Consider the following 19,180-nt stretch of genomic DNA (forward strand, 5'->3'; position numbering starts at 1 on the left):
AAGTCAGATGGTTACAGAAAGATCTGAGCCATAAATATCAATGGTGAGAACCTCCTGTTAGCATATTGGGATCTCTTTGTGTCTCATTTTTAGGCATGGAGTATTCTCCGAGACATGCGTCTGACTTATGCTTTTCTGTGCCATTAACTATAAACCAAAACAAAAGGAAACTCTCTTGGCTTACCTGGATGCCTATGCTATGGAGTCAGATCTCCAGCCTTCTATAGTCATCCTGGTTGTATTTCCAATTGTCTTAAAGGTAAACTCTTAGGGCTTGAAGGCGCTTGCAGTATATTATGCTCTGTTCCCTGGGGCCCTACACGTAGCATGACCTAATTTTGTTTTTCTTGGAATTTTCTTTTAATGGGATCGTACCATGTTAGAGAATGATGACCTCTCTGCAGGACACATCATAAATGTCTGATAGATGTGGATCCCAAGTGCACACGTCTGCACCTCCCTGCTGACAGCCGCATGCAGCAGGGTCCCATTCTTGAGATCGGTTCAGTAGATATACCATAAATGTAGAAATGGGCATATGCTTCAGATCGATTTTTCTGGATTATGAATGGTTTCCATGTGACTGACAATCCTAAGGAGTTCTCGCCTTTATGAATGGACTTGAGACCTTTTCCTCCTGCCCCTGCAGTCCTGACGAAGATTTTGTCCTTTAGGGGAAGCAAAATAGAAAAAATTGACGGAGTCAACACAAAACCTCTTTTGTTTCACAAGAAGAACGTCTTGACTGTTGCTGGTCTGATGTGTGATGTTCTGCCCAGATCTGCGTCTGCTATCTAGTACGACACAACAATTCTATCTCTAACTGCTACAGATGCTGAACAATTGTGCTACACAAATCCTAGTGATATTACTGCCATCAGAGGTCTCCCCTGGCGATATGTGTTCAGCTCCTGTATTAGGCTACTGGATCCAATAAGCATCCGGTTTCCATACTTTTCAGTGTTAAAAGAATGGATCCAGCAGAGATCAGTTATTTAAAAACAAACTAAAAAGTTGTGTCTGCCGAACTTTTTTGCAAACAGATTGCTGCTGGATCATTTCTAACAGCACATTATTGGACTTGTGAGCTTAGTACAGTGGTATGTAAAAGTTTGGGCACCCCTGGTCAAAATTACTCTTTGGGAACACTTAAGCAAGTTGAAGATTAAAGGGAATCTGTCACCCATTTTTTGAGATATCATATAATGATATCATTCAATTGTGTGTCACATAAGGATTCTCTTAGTATTTTTACTTCCCCCTGACAACGCACCTTTCATGCATAAATAGCTTGTTTATATCAGTTCAGATGTATGTAAACTGCCGCTGTCCGGTCCACTGGGCGGGGCTTATTCAACTGCTCCCCCCTCCCTGTCTTGCTCTACACATTTCTTCTTGTGTAGAGCAAGACAGGGGGGGGAGCAGTTGAATAAGCTGCGGACCGGACCGTGGCAGTTTACATACATCTGAACTGATATAAAAAAGGTATTCATGCATGAAAGGTGCGTTGTCAGGGGGAAGTAAAAATACTAAGAGAATCCTTATGTGACACACAATTGAATGATATCATTATATGATATCTCAAAAAAGGGGTGACCGATTCCCTTTAAATGCTCTCTAAAAGGCCTAAAGTTAAAGATGACACATTTACTTTATACTTTACGCAAAAAACAGCAGTCAAGGGTTCTTCTAAGCAGCTGCCATCACTCTGAAAATGGTGGAGGCCCACAAAGCAGGAGATGACAAAGCGTTTTCAAATTGTCCTTTCCTTAGTTCGATATGTAATTAAGAAATGGCAACTAACAGTAACCATGGAGGTCAAGATAAGATCTTAAAGACCAAGCAAAATTTCAGTGAGGTGCTCGTAAGATTGCTAGAGAGGCAAATCAGAACCCCTGCTTGACTGCATAGGGACCTTCTGAAATATTTAGCAGACTCTGGAGTTGTGGTACATTGTTCGAAAATGTTCAGAGACACCTGCACAAACATGTCATTCGTGGAAGAGTCATCGCAAGAAAACCTCTCCTGTGTCCTCAGCATAAAATTCAGCATCAGAAGTATGCAAAAGAACATCTAAACAAGTCCGATGCCGTTTGTAAACAAGTTCTGTGGACCGATGAGGTTTAACTAGAACTCTTTTGGTCACAATGATTAAATGTATGTGTGGAGAAAAAAAGGGCACAGAATTTCAGCAAAAGAACATTTCACTAACAAGCATGGGGGTGGTTCCATCATTCTTTGGGGCTGTATTTTAGCCAATGGCATGGGGAACATTTCATGGGTGGAGAGAAAAGTGAATTCAATCAAATTTCAACAAATTCTTGATTCAAACATGACACCATCTGCAAAAAAAGCTAAAGTTGAAAAGAGGATGGCTTCTACAAATGGATAATGATCCTAAACACACGTCGAAATCAACAATAGATGACCTCAAAAGGCGCAAGCTGAAGATTTTACAATGACCCTAAGGCTATGTGCACACGGTGCGGATCCACAGCGGATTTGGCCCTGCGGATTCGCAGCAGAACTGCATGTGATGTACAGTAGCATTATAGCCTATGTAAAACAAAATCCGATGTGCACATGCTGCGTTTTTTTCTGCGCAGATTTGGTACGGAATGAAAAATGCAGCATGTCACTACTTTTGTGCGGTTTTGCTGCAGTTTTCCTTCTGCTCCATTCTAGAAATCCGCTGGTGGAAAATCGCACAAAACATGCAGGAAAACCGCACAAATAATGCACTAAATCCGCAGGAAAAATGCAGGTCATTTGACCTGCGGATTTAGTAAATTCTGCGCGGAAAATTCCAAAGCAGAATACCCTGATCTGAACATCATTGAAAATCTGTGACTCGACCTCCAAATGGCAGAGGATGCAAGGCGACCCAGGAATCTCACAGAACTGGAGGAATTTAAAGACTTTTGGCTGGAAACAAAAACCATTTACAAGCTGTGATACGTGCAAAAGGGGGTGCTACTAGGCATTAACCATGCATTTTTTTAATCTTTTTTTTTTCCCCCCTATTATGCATAGGAAATGTGTCATCTTTAACTTTAGGCCTTTTACAGATCATTTCATCTTCAACATGCTTAACTCTTCACAATAACAATAATTTTGACGAGGGGTGCCCAAGCTATTACATGCCTCTGTAGGTGTTTGCACTCTCCTTTATGTTGTGCTCATGGAGCCACCTTTTGGCTTTTACAACTGTTTTTTTTTGTTCTGTATGTGCTGCAGCCACAGAATCCGTGCGTGGGGTGTATCGTAACGTGCTGCTGCATATATCCCTAGGTATGATGTTGCTGTAGAAAGACAACTTGTGTAATTTACCCTCGTAATATCATAGGTGATGAAAATCACATTGGCACAGCAGGTTTATGTAGTGCTGCAACGGACTTGCCCACAGCCATGCGTGATCTGAGCTAATGAATGAACTGATGTAATTAGCTGATGATTCATTTCACTGAAGTTTGCCAAACTGTTTCTGTAAAGGGGTTGACTTTTTAATTCGTGCATTTGGGGCTAAAAATAATTTTTCCCATTTGGTTTATTTAAAAAAAGTTCTAGCATTTAGCTTCTATGGTTTCTGGGTAGCACTGTATTGTAGGTTCTAGAAATAGAGGACCTGACTGTTACGTTAAAAAGTTTTTTGGTTTTTTTTGTGTTTAATATCTTGTAAAATCCTTGAGTTCCCTAGAGTCTTCAGATCTTTTCCATTTTGCAACGAGTTAATCCACTGTACAGATATTCACAATTGCATCTTCTGGACAGCGCTATGTGAAATTTCTGCTTGCAGTCCAGCTGGTCGTTACTTTTCCATTAGATCAGATGCCGAGCAATGATTGGAAGGGTCCAGTATGGAGGGTTGAAAGGAAGTGCCCACAGAGAAGACTCTGAATAAATGCCCAGATGGATTGCAACGCAGAGATTTCAAATGCTGCGCTTCAAAAGAAACAAATGTGAATATATCTTTAAATAAGCATTTTGTTGTCTAAATTTTGGTAAGCCTGCTTGTGCACCTCTATAGCCTTGATTATGTCCAACTTTACAATTGACTACTGTTGCAATGCATGCAAAATTAAAAATCTACCATTTTCATAAGTATATGGTCCATTTCTTGCTGATGTATATTAATCCTTCTAATAATCAGCGCACAATCCGACAACAGCTTTTGTGCAGTCTGTTACAATGCAGACACATAGGTCTTCATTTTTAATTTTTTATGTAATTTTTTATTTAATTTTACGTGCATATATACCCAAGCCGCGCACACATTTGATGGCTGTCGGCAAGTATTTTAACGCACATGGATGAAAGGAATTGCTCTGCTTAGTTTCCACATAAGGTTCATTAAGTTGTTCCATGTTACTGTCTGCAAAGTGGAACGCCATGAAGCATGAATGAAATGTAAAAAGACTTTCAACACATCTGCATTACAGACCCCAGAGCTGGTATTGATCAGCCGTACATACATGGCTCCTTTTTAAAGTCTAATCCCGCTCCTCTGCATTCTGGCAGCCGGCTTGAATTACACGTCTTGCATGTATTTTATGTCCCCTTTTTATTGGGACTGGCAGGGGGTCGGATGGTTCATTACAGCATTCTCGGCCCTTTCTGGTTTCATGCTTGATCAGACCTCATGCAATCACCAGGTCTATGGGTCATTGACTGGAGATTTCCTCCAGAATTTATAGAAAAAAAAAGCACTTATTACACTTATTGCAGTTTTATACTTGAGCAGGTCTTTTCCTGACTTTCATCCTTTGCCTAGGAATTTATTCCTTTTTTTTTCTGATGGATCTAAGCATAAGACAGCTGTAAAACTACTATGTATGTATATACAGTACTGTGCTAAAGTTTTAGGCAGGTGTGGAAAAAATGCTGCAAAGTTATTATACTTTCTATAATAGTGTTAATAGTTTTTTTTTATCAATTAACAAAAGGCAAACTTAACAAAAGAGAAATCTAAATGAAATACTCGGTGTAACGGCCCTTTTTGCCTTTAAAACGCATTAATTCTTCTTGGTACGCTTGTGCAATATCAGGAGGGATTTTGCGGGATTACAGTCTGGTGTATGAGTAACCAATTATACCAGACTGGTGATAAAGGTGTTCATTTTCAAATGTAGGTTGAGAAAATCCGGTGTAGGAGGATTAAAACTTGGCGCAGAACAGACAAACTCTGCTACAAAGGTGAGGTTATGGAAGACAGTTAGAGGTCACAGTTCATACACCATAAGACTGAGGACAAAAACAAGACACAAGGAAGTTATACTGCATCAGCCAAAATTCTCCAAGGCAAAGATTTCAAAGTAGACTGGAGCTTCAAGTTCTGCTTTTCAAGCTTTTTTGATGACTCCCCATGAAATGGAAGATTTTGAGGACCATAGAGGCAGTGGTCGGCCGAGGAAACTTAGTGCAGCAGCCAGCATATGAAGGACACATCATACTTCTCTAAGAATTCAGAAGATTCCCAGCATTGGCATTAGATCAGAACTAGAAGGAACCAGTGTAACCCAGCTACAACCATCTGCTATTCAAAGAAGTCAGGCTAGAAGTGGGCTTCATGGAAGAATTGTGGCCAAAAAGACTTACCTTCGCCATAGACCAAAGCGCTAAAATCTAAAAAAAAAAAAAAAAAGCGCAGACTTTGCAGAAAGTGAAGTGTCAATACAGACTTATTGTAAAATCATAACGCAATGACTTTGTTGAAACCAGAGTACGTCTTTAAGTCCCCAAAACAGATTTTGCCCACTATATTACATTTTTTTTTTTAGAAGCTGTAAATAGTCTCCTGATCTCGTCTCTGCCTCCTATTTGTTTCCCAGTTTTCGATGTTTAAGTGTGAATTATTTCAGCAATGTCCTTCGATGATTATTCGCTTGGAATACCAGGAGAGTTTAAATCTTTATAGCCTAATATGCTGCATATTTATCTTGTGATGAAATATTTTAGGGCCTTTTTATGACACTGATTAATTATTGCGTTCTTAATCCAAACGCAAGAACCTTCCATTTACAGATTCTTGGCAATGTTCATAATTATAATCATCAAATAAATGGACACAGGTTGTCCTCTTTTTTTTTTTTTTTTTTTTTTTGCAATAGTTCGCTTCATTTCAAAGGAGTTCTAGAACCATCACATAAATCCATCATGTCCAATCGCTGTCTTGTCAGGCAGATTTCCGTTTTCCCACTGCAGATAGTGTAATAAACTGCAGGTACTGAGGATGTCGCCACGGATCTGAGACAGACCAAGAGTTATTTACAAGGAGTTTCTCTCCACGCAGGGAGGCGCAGTAGGGGGTTAAAGGTGACAGTATAAAACAGTAGAAGAGCACAATGGAGCTGTAGAAAGCAATAAAACAGTTATACAGGCATTGAAATGGTGAACCTCAGGAAATTAGAACTTACCAGTCCGAGAAACTTGATTGAAGGGGTCTACTCCCATGTTGGCACCGACAACAGCGGCGCTTGCAGTCTCTAGAGTCTCTTTTCTAAATGAAGCTGGGACTTCAGGGGTTAAAGCCAGGAGCAGGGAGACCCTGCGAACCTGAGTCTCCCCTGCTCTGAGTCTCTATATGATACCCCGACTGTCTCTCCGAACAGGAACGATGCTGCGCACACTGGGAAGTCTCTTCCACAGGGGCCCCAGCTTGTCACTGCGGTCTCCAGGACTGCGCTCTAGGGTCACGGTCTCTGCACTGTCAGGGAGGAAGTCTCCTCTAGTCTCGGAAGCTACCGGGTCGACGTACTCTCATACGGCGCTCTCTACACCTCGTCCTTCGGTCTCTGTCTCTGGACAGGGGGGTTCTCATCCTCTGGGAGCGCGGTGCGGCATCCTGGCCTCTGTCCCGTGCGCTCTGCCTCTCTGCTCTGCATCTGGCGCGCTCTCGCTCTGCTTTCGTGCCCTTTCCCTACACAGCTTCCTTTCCAACACCTCTCCTCCCTTGTCGCAGCCCCCGGTTCAGTCGGTCAGGGCCCGAATGTCCCCCCCCCCCCCCCCTTCCTCTTCACCCCCTTACATTAGTATGGATGTGGGTGATTTTTCTCAAATGTATATGGGCAGCTCAGTCTTAAGAAGCCTTGGTGTCTGACAACACATTCCGCGGTGATGGTAAAGGAGTGGATTGGGCATGGAAGAAACATGGTGACAAAGGGAACATGGTGAGGGGAGACGTTTTTGGCAACACCATTTGTATGCGAGAGTCCTTTTCTTCCTTAACATGGGCTTCCTCAAAAGTATGATATACCCTATTAAAGCACATAGATGTCATAGGAGGGTCCGCATGCTCAGGACACCCCTTTTATAAGCCACAATGGAGAACTCTCCATTTGAGGAGCTCCTGATCTAACGGACTCGAGCATTCCGGTATAACATTGATAGACGGTAATCTGAATGGCACCTGGTAATGACACAGTGCATTAAAGTGAATTTGTCATCAGAAAATCAGCAATTATTTAAATTTTAGTTTTTTTTTTTTCTTTAATTCTACTTTTATCATGATCATTAAAAATGAAAAACGTACAGAAATCTTACTAGTTTCACACTCGTCAATAGGTCTTATATAATAAGACTTGTACTCCATGTTCTGTACTGCTGACTTTTTAGCAGTCTTATTATCACCACAGGCTGGATTACAATTACTAATACCTTTTTTATATAGTAGATAACACCGGATCCACCATTCACCTTTGTACAGATTAGAGCACTCTCATTAAATACTTCAATACAATTTACCAGGGTCTGAATCGGTTTATTGCTGCTAATGTGCGTGTACCCAACAGGAAATGGGAGTCTAATATTAGGCCCTTGACTTGTGTGAAAATTTCAATTTTTATTTAAATGGTAATATAGAAATTGTTAAATCCGCTTGACATAAAGGGAATGTGTCTTCCGTTTAAATCCCATTTTCTTTGACGACTGCGGGGGGGGGCTAGCTTTTAATATGAAGATAAATTACTACCGGCTTATGATGGCGACCCATAGGAAATTGTCGCACATCCTTCATTTGTACGGGACAGCTCTGCGGCTTCTTTATGGCTTCCTGAAGGTGATTTCTCATACTAAAGGACAATGACATGCCAGCCCGGGATTGTTGCTATTGAGGTTGTTGAGGCCTCGTTATATATAAAGGTTGATGTATGAGATGGACGAGGAAAATCCGCCTTCTGTTTCTGCACGTTTCACTTTCCTATAGATCCCACTCTCCCTTTGTTTGCAGAAGAAAAATTTGTCAGTGACTGTAAGAAAAATGTGGCACTCCTTTTCAGAAAGAAGCGGACAGCCGGGTGTCTCTACAAGTTCATCGGCCTCCTGAGCACACACGGAGTCCTCCTCCATTCACCAGACCGAAAGGGAATGTGGTGGCCATTGTGCACCTTTGGGGTCTGGAAATATTGACTCTTGCGGGAGATGTTTGCGAGGCGCATTGCTTTTATCTATACCCCTTTACTCTGCTGCAACAGGAAAAGTGCCCTGAGATAGCAGAGCGGACGCTGTGTGCAGCTATGACTAGGCCGAGCTGACCCATCCCAGAGGCTGGGTACCTGCCAGTGGAATTTGTGAGGTAGCCGTGAAGTGCATTCAGTCTGTCAATGTGAAAAGCAAACGGAGGTCCGCCTAGCAGAGGAGGCATAACTGCATAAGGTATGGCTGAGGCTTCGTCAACTGGCATTCATGAGAATTTGCTCTCCTAGACGTTGGAGATCCTTCGACCTGCGACTTATTAGACTTTCTGCTTGCTATAACAGATGCGGTATCTGGGCATCTGGCCCGTACCCCCTTGACCTGGAGCAGAGGTTCTTCTAGTGACACCTCTGTTTGCATCTAGTTTTTATAGACACTGTGTATTTTTCAAATTTTCTTCCTCCCCTATCATAATTTGCGTACATGGTCAGTCGTTTCAACACAGTTTGCATAACTCAATCGGACAAGTGAATATAAAGAACTGAGAAATCTGCTACTTTCTCCACTTATGAGCCATTTCTGAACTCCTCATCCAGTTGAAAATAAATCTAAAATCCATCTTGGCCAAAATGAAAGAGATCATATTATAGCTGCCTATTGAAGTTTATGGAGAGGGGAGGAGCAGTTGATAAAGTGAGGGATGGGAAGATATTGCTGTATCTTCTAGAAAATGTTTGATCTTCAGGACTGGATTCACAGCTACACTTCTCAATACTGCTGTATAATGTCCTCCATGATGCTGCTATTTTTTGAAAATGTGCTACTTATGGAGAAAAGAGCAGGAATCCCTTTATCTGTGTATAGGAGACTTCATGACAGCTAGTCTCCACAAATTAGCTCATAAACAACTAAAAATAAGAGTCTGCAGAGGAATCTGGTGACAATTGCAGATCATATATTTGGCATAAATAGTGCTATCTCTCATGTAGACACACAACTACTTATTCTTCAAAGTCACCTGCAAGGACTAGTACACGTTCACCATATTCCAAGTATATATGTTGATCTCTCTGTTTGTGGATGCAACTGATCAGTTATGTATGCAGAGAATACGTATGATCTTGAAACCCTAATTGGCCCTGTTGTAGAGACCCCTGTTAGTATAGGACAGTCATTGTATGATAACACTTGGTCATAATTTAGCATGAAGTTTGCAGAAACGAAGCCCCCGCTTTTTTTTTTTTTTTTTTTTTAAGACCTAATTTGCCTTGACCTCCAGGTGGCGCTGCAGAGTTGATGCTTTTATAAAGCATCAATAGGATACTTTGAGATGCTGTCACTGGGACTCGTGCCCATTGACCCAGCCGCCCACGAGAGAGAATCATAATGGTGCAGTGAGAGCCCGCTCAAAGGAGTCGGAAAAGTATAAACTAGATGAAATCATAGTGCAGCCCATACTTTTCTGTTCTTTGCACATTAGCGAATGTGGATGTAATGGAGCATGTGCGGTGGGCCAAGACGGATGGAACAAAGGAGCGAACAGCTCAGTTTTTACACAATCATTAACATTTTGAAGAAAGAACATGAAGGAGAATGGAGCAGCCTTCCTCTGCCCGGCCTCTATGATGTTGAAGAAAGTCCGTAACATTAAATTCAACGAAAGCTCATCGAATAGATTCGTCCATATTCAATAAATTTTACTAAATATCTTGTCAATCCATGAACAATGACAAAACTACTATGGACTCCAAAGCCAACTTCGCACCACCCCCAGTCTGCAGCCCATGAATTTGAAGGAGTTTTCCCTCGAGCCCTACATGCACGCCACACCTTTTGGAGCATATTTTCAGCCGGTGGTGTAATACCCCAACACCCTAGGTTCCAGTATCATCTCCTGAAGTCCAGCATGATGGATATCATCTTTTATTTGGAGTATGTGGCGCCCCTGAGGGTTCAGTCGCCACAGAGGTACTGCACCTCCTCCAGAGGTGTGGTGCCCCACCATCCAGGTAAGGTGGAGACACCTGACCACACTCCAACACCTGCACCCCACACCACAAAGTAGTGTGGCAAAGCACCTTCGGCGGCTCCCTTCTTGGAGTGTAACAAAGCACCCCTTGGTGGCACCCTGCTTGGAACACGAAACGTGCTGGGAGGTGGGTGGAGTTTAGTTGACACAAAAGAGCGGGAAGAGTTGAGTCAGTCAGTCTTTCATTCAGTCAGTGACTGAAGATGTAGAAGGACAGAGAGTGAGAAAGAGAAGATCCCTGGGAGAGGGATGGAAGAAGGAAGTGCTGCAGCAGGCCACAGTGATCTGGGTCTGCTGGCACAGGAAAGAGACAGAGAAAGGAAGCTTGATTCTCCATTGGAAAGAAGGATTAGTACGGAACGTAAGGAGAATAGGAGGACTAAGGATTAGGGTTGGAAGAGAGAACCCTTCCCAAGTTCTAAGCGCAAGGCCGGGGCCCGGTCCCCGAGGTTGTACTGATACTAATGGTCCTGCAGCAGACACCGGAGGAATAGAAGTAGTGACCACTTTATTCCCACACAAGACTTGGGGGCACAACAGCAACGATAGTGAGCCGGGACTAGGTAGTAAGGAGTCGCCGAAGCAGGCTACAGCTGTCTGCTGTACAAGTAGAGTTCATAGGAACATCAGACAGGAGGAACTCCAGTGTAACTCAGTACTGTGAGTACTTCACTCAAAGGCGCTATAAGAGGAGACGTTCAGAAAAGGCACATATGTTGGCAGAGTGTTGGGAGTACTTCATCTTGCCTGGAAGTTGGCTGAGCTCCTGACCTGGAGGACACAGCACCGAGGCGGGCACCTGTACCTGCAACAGACTGTGAGTAAAGCTTTGGAACTACATGCCCTGGTGTCCTCCACTTATTCCTGCGCCAGCCTGTCCAGCACTGCTACATCCCTTGTGCCCGACATTACACCATCTAAGTGTCACTTCACCTACACTGCCCTGGGACTACAGCCCTGCCTGTGGGGGGCTATAACATCATTGCTGCACCACACCATCTGTCCCAGAGGATCTGTCTGCAGCGTCGGCTTACATCTTCCTTGCCGAACACCACAGGTGGCGTCACGAATCACTTATAAACTTTCCCCTTTTTACAATGGGCGCCCAGGGCCACGGGCCGGGTCCCAGCTGCCGTGACATCTCCCATTGAAGCTCATCGGGCCCGGTACCGAGTACCCCACAGCCCTGGGAGGGCGATCCAAGTACGTGAAAATCCATTTAGAACATATTCTGTTGAATGTTGATAGCCGTTTGTGATAGTTTTTTTTTTTTTTTTTATGGCTGTCTAAACGCTCTAGTGTTTGTCCGGTAATCATCTTCACACAGTACCCCCAAAATGTAAATTTTGGTGACTTCAACCTATAATTTTGGTGGCCTACGTGTAACAATCAGCTAAATAATCAGAATGATACTAATCAGCTCAGTGAACTTCTATGGTGCTCCCACTCTCTGGAAAGACTCTTGGAGGTCAATTTTACCTGTCCAGATGGGTTTTACTCTTTGACCATTGGTTATTTTGCTTTAGTTACAAAATTTCCTTTGTTAGTTGGATTATACTTGGTTTTTGTTTTTTTGTTTTTTTTTTTTTTAGTTTTTCATCAATTTGAGCTAAGAGTTTCACTAATTCTAGAGGATATCATATTTTTTTGAGCACGTCGAAGTCACTCGGTTGGCACCCAAGCGGTCTGATAACACCTTATCCCAGCACGTTTGCTCATCATTATGGTGGTTCCTCGTGCCTCGAACACCACAAAGTTCTTTTAGTTGATCAGAGTTGAAGGACTATTGGATATCGATGACCCTTCAATGATCGGGTCAAGATCATGCATAGAAAACGGACCCCACAGGGTGAGCCTGTCCCTCTGTATGAAAGGTCCCCATCTTCGCATGTAGAACTCATTATTGCCCTCCATCGTGTTAGAATCGTGCTGCACAAATGTGGAACATATATTACATCAGTGAAGACAAGCCGAAGGCCCGTAGCGGGAATGTCTTTGTGTAGCCAAATAAAACACAAACGCAATGCGGAGGAGGTCTTTACATTAAGTGCTATTTATTCCCTCGTTTTCTGCTCGAGTCCTGTAAATCTTTCACCGCTGTATCCAAGTTCAGAGGAAAGTCGTCTTTCAGTGCATTCCCATGAATCCCGGGATGAATTGTCCGTTCTATACAAATGGATTTCCGATTTTCTAATTCGCTTCCCTCCATTCTTCTTTATTTTCTTCCTTTGAGTCGGGGGTCTTGTATTCCCATCTTTACTCGCTTTACTACTCTTTTGGGATGTTCACGATAATTTTACGAGTTTTCTTTCAGGAAGTTTTGTGGTTCCAAACGCTGCTTTACTTAAAACATGCCATAGTGATATATTGGATCTGGGTTGTGTGTGTGGTTTTTTTTCCCCTATTTAAAAAAAAAAAATAAAAAAAAAAATAATTCTGTCTTGGGAGATAATTTTTGGTCATTAACTTTTTTTGTAAACCATTTCTTATGGAGCCTGTCAGCAGCCCTAGCTCCCCCCCCCTGCCCAAACCACCACCACATCCCTACGCCAAGCTATTTATACCCACCCTTATCTTGGGCTTTGGAACCTCAAAATACTTTCAAAATCAAGTTTTTGCCTGCCCTCATGCTACGCAAATGTCTCAGGACTAGTCCGGTGGGGCGTTGATTTCTCCAAACTAGTCCCGCTTCCCTTGTTAGCATGGCCCTTTACATATTTTGCAAGAGTTATGTCTCTGTTGTGTCCTTGTAAATCTCCAGCATGAGCGCGGTGTTCTGCCTCTGTGGCATGCGCAGTCTCCTGATGGGGCTTTGGAGCGTACGTCCGGCTTTCGTGTGCATTACAGACTGCCGCAGGCATGTTCACAATAGGCAAGGAGCAATACTTGACAACCGCTTTTGCATATTATGAAAATCCGCCACAGAGGGACATCCTTACAAGATGGGGAGGCAGGACTAGTCTAGGAGGTCGACCTCCCAAAAGATTAGTCCAAAGACATCCGCCTAGCGTGAACACAGAATAAAACTTTGTTTTGAAAATTTTTATAAAGATTGCAAAACCAAAAGAGTGGGGTTGGTAGAATGGAGAATTAGTATAGAATGGAGTTATGGTGGCAATTTAAGGATTCTAGAGCAGTTGATGGGTTCCCTCTAAATGGGAACTATACTTGCAATAAACTTGCATACGTCAATAGTACAGGGGAATATAAGCAATCATGTAATGTATCAAAGAAATCTACATCCTTCTCCACTTATGAGCCACTCCTTTACCCTCATCTTGACTCCCGAACTCCTCTTCTCTGGAAAAAAAAAAATGTATGCTCTGTCTTGGTCAAAACTAGACAAACTGCCAGCATATTGAGGTGTCGTGTATATTCTATGGAGAAAAGCAGAGTGAGAAAACTGGTAGAGGGAGGCAAAAAAAAGTTGGGCTGAGCTTTCTAACAAGTCTTCTTCCTCACTCCAGAGCTGGATTCACATTTACAATGATCAGTACTGCTGTATAATGTCCTCCATGCTTCTGTCTGTGTGCTGAGGAATGAAGAGCAGGAATCCCTCAACTGTGAGCTGTGTGAGGAGCTGTGTGAGAGATATTGGGGCCCGCTGACATTTGCGATGTAATTGGAAGAGTGCAATCTGATAAAAAAAATCACATTGCGCTCGGTTGAATTTTGACCTATGAGGCAGCTCACATCTGATTATTTTCTCATGCCGATTACACATGTGAAAACAATCGCAGCATGCTGTAATTTACATCCGTGAATACTGATCGCACGCACCCATATAAGTCTATGGGTGCATGTGAAACATCACACTGCAATCTATCATCTGATTGCAGTGCGATTCCAGTGGACTCTGGCAATGGAGGAGATATAGCACTGAAATTCGACTCCTGCTCGCAACAGAGCTAGAGCCGAGTGTCATTAACATCTCGCATCCGATGCTATATGCCAGTGTCTCCAGCCTTACAGCTAGTCTCGTACCACCAGCTCAGAGTCAACTGCAAATTTAAAAACAGAAATTACAAAGAGAAAACAGATGAAAATGCAGAGTACAAGTCACTTAATGTCCAGAAATAGGGTTGTTATTGTACGCACACATGACTGTTAATTTTTAAATGTTTTTTTTTTTGAAAGTCGTGTTCTTTTTTAAGGGGTTGTTGAACATTAAAAAAATCAAAATGAGTCCTTTTTTTTTGTAATAGTGCCACTTTTACGCACAGGCTGAGATTGGTATTGCAATTTCTGTCTGCTCTTTGCATCATATGATGACTCCTTTACAATCAAACAGATATGTTCAGATTCTGGAGTTCTAGTGTAAGGTTTTGCTCTGACTCCTGGGGGTCATCAGACACTGAGTTACCTGGCTATTATGAGTCAACAGTAAAGTAATGCTCTAGGATCAATATCGCTGCTATAGATAGGCTGGAAAATTGCCGTAAGCGCTCAGTGAAGTCTCCGGTTTCATTAGAAGGGTAAATCAATTCGTTCTTCAAGGCCAAACCGCGCTCCAGCAATGATACCAGAGACCATGTAGTGATGACAGTGAAGGCGGTATCCGCACTCATTGCACCTCCTTAAAGGAACTCTCCAGATGCAACTTTGTGTTATGCAAGCTCTGAGGGCACTTAGGTAGTCTGTGCATGGCAGGGGGATGTGTGGAACGCCAAAGTGGGAATTGCTGCGCCTTGTTCTGCATTCTTGGTTCTACAACTAGGCATAACGTGGAACTTCATTGTTGCTGAATTCTTCCTTTCAAAGGGTAGTACCTGTTTCTAAAAACATGGCTACTTTTTAAAAAGAAAAAACCCTGCGAAACGTCTGTCTTGTCAAGAGTTTCTTGTTGCAGCTCAACAACTTTTTTATGATATCGGCTGAGGCATGGATGGACCGGGTTGGATCTATGTGGTCGGTTTAGGGTACTTCGTACTTACCAGCTCTCTGACAAAATAGTGGCTTGCCTTTGGAACACCCCCTCCAAAAAAAAAACAAACAAAAGATTGGGAGCCCCCAATGTTGGGCAGTGTTTATGTAAACCTCTTACCTCTGTTTTTCAGCCAAGTCATGGCTAATTTGCAAATTGTTTCTGAAAATTTGGGTTTGGAAACTTAGAAGTCACCAACGACGCACTTTCTCTGCCGCCATAGATTAGAGATATCGAAATCCGCGACTTTTGCAATATACAAATTAAGTGCTTTGTCACACTAAGAGCACTTAAAGTAACTCTTCGACTTGAGGTTTTTTTTTCCATCCTTAGCGCCTCCTTCTGTGTCTGTGACATCATGTCGGTTTCCGCTCTCCACGCTTTTGCAGGTGAAGATACCCAGTGGCTGACCTGTCACTCATCCCTATAAGTAATGATGCAGCCAATCACTTTTGACAATGACTTTTTTCCCAGACTGGAGGACATTATTAGAGTTGTAATTAAAAGCGTAGTGTTCTGTGGTCGCTATTTTGGTCTGACGATCTGTATGTGTCCAGAGTCCAAAAAATAGGAAACTGGAAATATATTTTACCGTTTGATTTTTGAGATTTTTCAGAAACCGGTTTATTAATTTTTATGCATTTTTTTTTTTTCTCTCTCTAGGTGATGAAAATGCACAACATATTTTATTCACTGGTAATAATGGAGATTACCCAGTCGTGAGTCCGGGAAATGAGGATGACCTGTACAAAATGGGCTTTACCAAGGGAGTTTCTGTCTCTTTACCATCCTCTCCTTTGCTGCCACGCCAGTCATACGCCTTGCATCCAAGAACCCCCAAGAAATCTCCAGGTATCGTAATGGGACTGTTTCTTTAAGAGATTTTTTCAACTTGTGTACTTGGCTGCCATTAAGATGGCAGCGCAGAATCTGTCACAATTCTCAGTAAAATTGCCAAATTATCATGCCGCATGGAAGTCTTCAGTGTGAGAAAGGAAAAAAATGGAATATTTCCTTGCTTTCATTTATTTTCTAAGGGGTAACATCTCTCCTCGTGGAGAGTGCCATACCGGTGTAAGGAGACTTGTAGGCCTTGCAATGGGAAATTAAATGGTTCTTCAGCGAGGAGGACTTGAAATTTAGTGCCACCTTTTGGAAGTAGCAATCCTAAAAGTCAACATTAACCCTTAAATGAACTTTGCCAAATGACTTCGGATAAAAGCCAAATCAAAACCTCAATTTGCAGAGGCTGTGTTTCTGGGTTTTGTCCCTCCTCCGTTCAAAGCAAGAAATCTGAGGCTGTATTAAAGGCCTCTGACTGGTGTTTGAGGGGTAATGTCACTGCTTGTGGAGAGTGACATGCCGGTGTGTGGAGACTTATAGGCCATGCAATCATGCATTATTTATTGTTGAATGTACCTATGAGCTGCAGTTATTCAGAGAATGGCAGGCGACTAAACCAAATCAGTTTTACCATAATGCTCTATTTCAACTGTTACCAATATAGAAAAAGGCTTCCTGTTATATCACTTTATACTGTGTATGGATTAAACTGATTGTCTAGTCATATATGTATTGTAAAATTACATGACCAATGTCTCCCAGTATAAGCATTTGTTTTAATTAAAACTCTTGTATCTGGGGCTATTAAAAAAAAAACAAAAAAAAAAAAAAACAATTTGATTTCATGAACCATTTTGCTTTCTCAGGCTCGGTTTCCCTGCACATTCAACTCTCAAATGACCTGTGGATAAAAAAGGGTCAAACAGTCAGAAGGGGCTCACTGACTGTTTCTCAGTTAACGCATTCTGCAGCTAGCAATTCAGGCACTATTGAAGATGATCATTGCAAAAATTTTTTCAAAAAATGATCCCACTTTTTTTTTTCTTTTTTTTTTTTTTTTTTAAATTTTCCCCAAAGGTGATTATCTATCAGAGTATGGAGTCTTAACAGACTGGGAGAAAAGTATGCAAATGAGCTCTTCTTGTTAAAGGGTTGGACATTGCCCTGTAGGGGAGCTGGTTCTAGTGGAAAGTTTTTGTTCTGTGTAACAGCTGATATACATTCCCCTCCCCCCATGATAGCATTGCCTGTAATTGGTCTCTTTGATGAGCACCATTACTTCCCTGGCGTTCCATCAAAGAACTGATGTTCAGCACCCAGAGATCCCAGAGATCAAAACTGCTGATCGGTGTATGTGCTGGATTAACCTTTGCCTGGGTCATCAATATAAAAGTAGACTGGCATTTTATACGCTAGTGGTAATATGAGGTTAAGCCAGAGTCCCTTTTGCTTAATTTATTAAGATGTCAGCTAAAAAGTAGTAGTAATGTCCGCTATTGCCAGGTTTTTGGCATATGTTAATAGTACACATCAGGCTGCTGGATATAGTAACGTTCTTGGCCCCTTCTCACTCTGTAGAATGACAAAAAAGATAAAAAGTTGCCACTAATTTGGCGAATAGAATGCGGCAATTTTTGCAAATTTTTCACCCATAAACTGGTGTAATGTCAAAATTTTTTTTTCACATCTTCATGAATGGGTATTGTTGGCTAGCGCTACAAGCAGTTTGGCCATTTACTGCTTTTTAACTTTTTCAGTTGTTTTTGAGATATTCACGCTTTTCTTTTGTTTAGAACTCCTTGCTTTAGAGACCGACCATCGCTGCGAGACCTCAGAACACACGCAGTGCTCACAAGCGGTTTTCTGTTAAGCTTGTAAGCACTATTTTGAAGCGGGCAAAGATCATTTTATTTTATTTTTTTACTTTTTTGATACAACTTTTTGAGAAACTTTTTTTTTTTTATTTACCTGAGAACAGCTGAGAATGGAGTCTTTATTTGAAAAAACAACATGCAAATTAGATCTCTCCTGTAAAGACAGATGACTATCTTGCCAGTGGTGCTAATGATTTTTTTTTTTTTCAAGCAGATAAACTAATTTGCATTTCTATTCCTTGGAGAAGTCAAAATAGTTCTCCATTATCCCCTCTCCTCTCCCCATTTATTAAGCATCCAGGGATCCAGTCATTCTGCTGTCATATCTATCACTCCGATGATGGATGAAGGGTAACCGTACACCAGACTGGGCCGTTTGTTTTGATTTTTTTATGGACAGATCAGATTTTCTTAATGGTCTGTATTTAGACGCTGGACCCCGTTCCCCTGAGAAATGGAATCTGAATGCTTCATATTCAAAGGGCATTTCTGATTTAGTGTAAATGAAGTTCTAGAACTTTTTAGTGTCTGTAAAGCGCTGTGGAATCTGATGGTGCTACATGAGCAAGCCTGATAGTCTCTTATACTTTGTTTTAATTCAGTAATTTGGAGCAGCGGGAAACCTGTATACACCCATTCCTGCTCCAGTCTAGGCAATGCTCTGTGAGCTAAATAAATCAGTAATCTTTCATATATTGCTACATTGAACCAATCTGGAGTCCAGTCTGTTTATCTTCGAGCATGTTCTAGACTCAATACAATTCCAACAATGTAAGAAAACTCTGCAATCTGCCAAAATATTACTTTTTTTTTTTTAAATTGAAATGGTTCTTTTTACAGGGTTATTCTCCACTAGTCTTGTTGATATGATAGCCTGCTGATTGATGGTGGTATGATCTCTGGGACCCCCAGCAATCCTGAGTGTGGCTTAGAAAATCCCAAAAAAACCTGGAGGTGACTGCGCATGGGCTCAACTGCTCCACTCGCTTTCCAAAGCACTCCTGGAGGTAGCAGAATAGAGCTGCCCCCATTTCAAATCCCCGTTCTTGAGATTTTAGGTTGTCCCAGCGGTCAGATCCCGGGAATCATCGTGTTCTCCTA

General features: G+C 42.0%; 1 protein-coding gene across 4 annotated transcripts in view; it reads left to right on the forward strand.

The window, feature by feature from the left end:
- The window catches only part of TANC1 (tetratricopeptide repeat, ankyrin repeat and coiled-coil containing 1), a 205,838-nt gene that overhangs the window by 72,889 nt on the left and 113,769 nt on the right, over positions 1–19,180 (forward strand). For all 4 annotated transcript variants that reach the window (XM_073545686.1, XM_073545684.1, XM_073545688.1 and 1 more), the window contains one exon: positions 16,026–16,214. In XM_073545686.1, the coding sequence (XP_073401787.1) occupies positions 16,026–16,214 (189 nt within the window). The remainder of the gene's footprint in view (positions 1–16,025; positions 16,215–19,180) is intronic.

The sequence above is a fragment of the Dendrobates tinctorius genome, unplaced genomic scaffold (assembly GCF_039654945.1).
Source record: "Dendrobates tinctorius isolate UK_male_01 unplaced genomic scaffold, ASM3965494v1 ptg000143l, whole genome shotgun sequence".
NCBI lineage: Eukaryota > Metazoa > Chordata > Amphibia > Anura > Dendrobatidae > Dendrobates > Dendrobates tinctorius.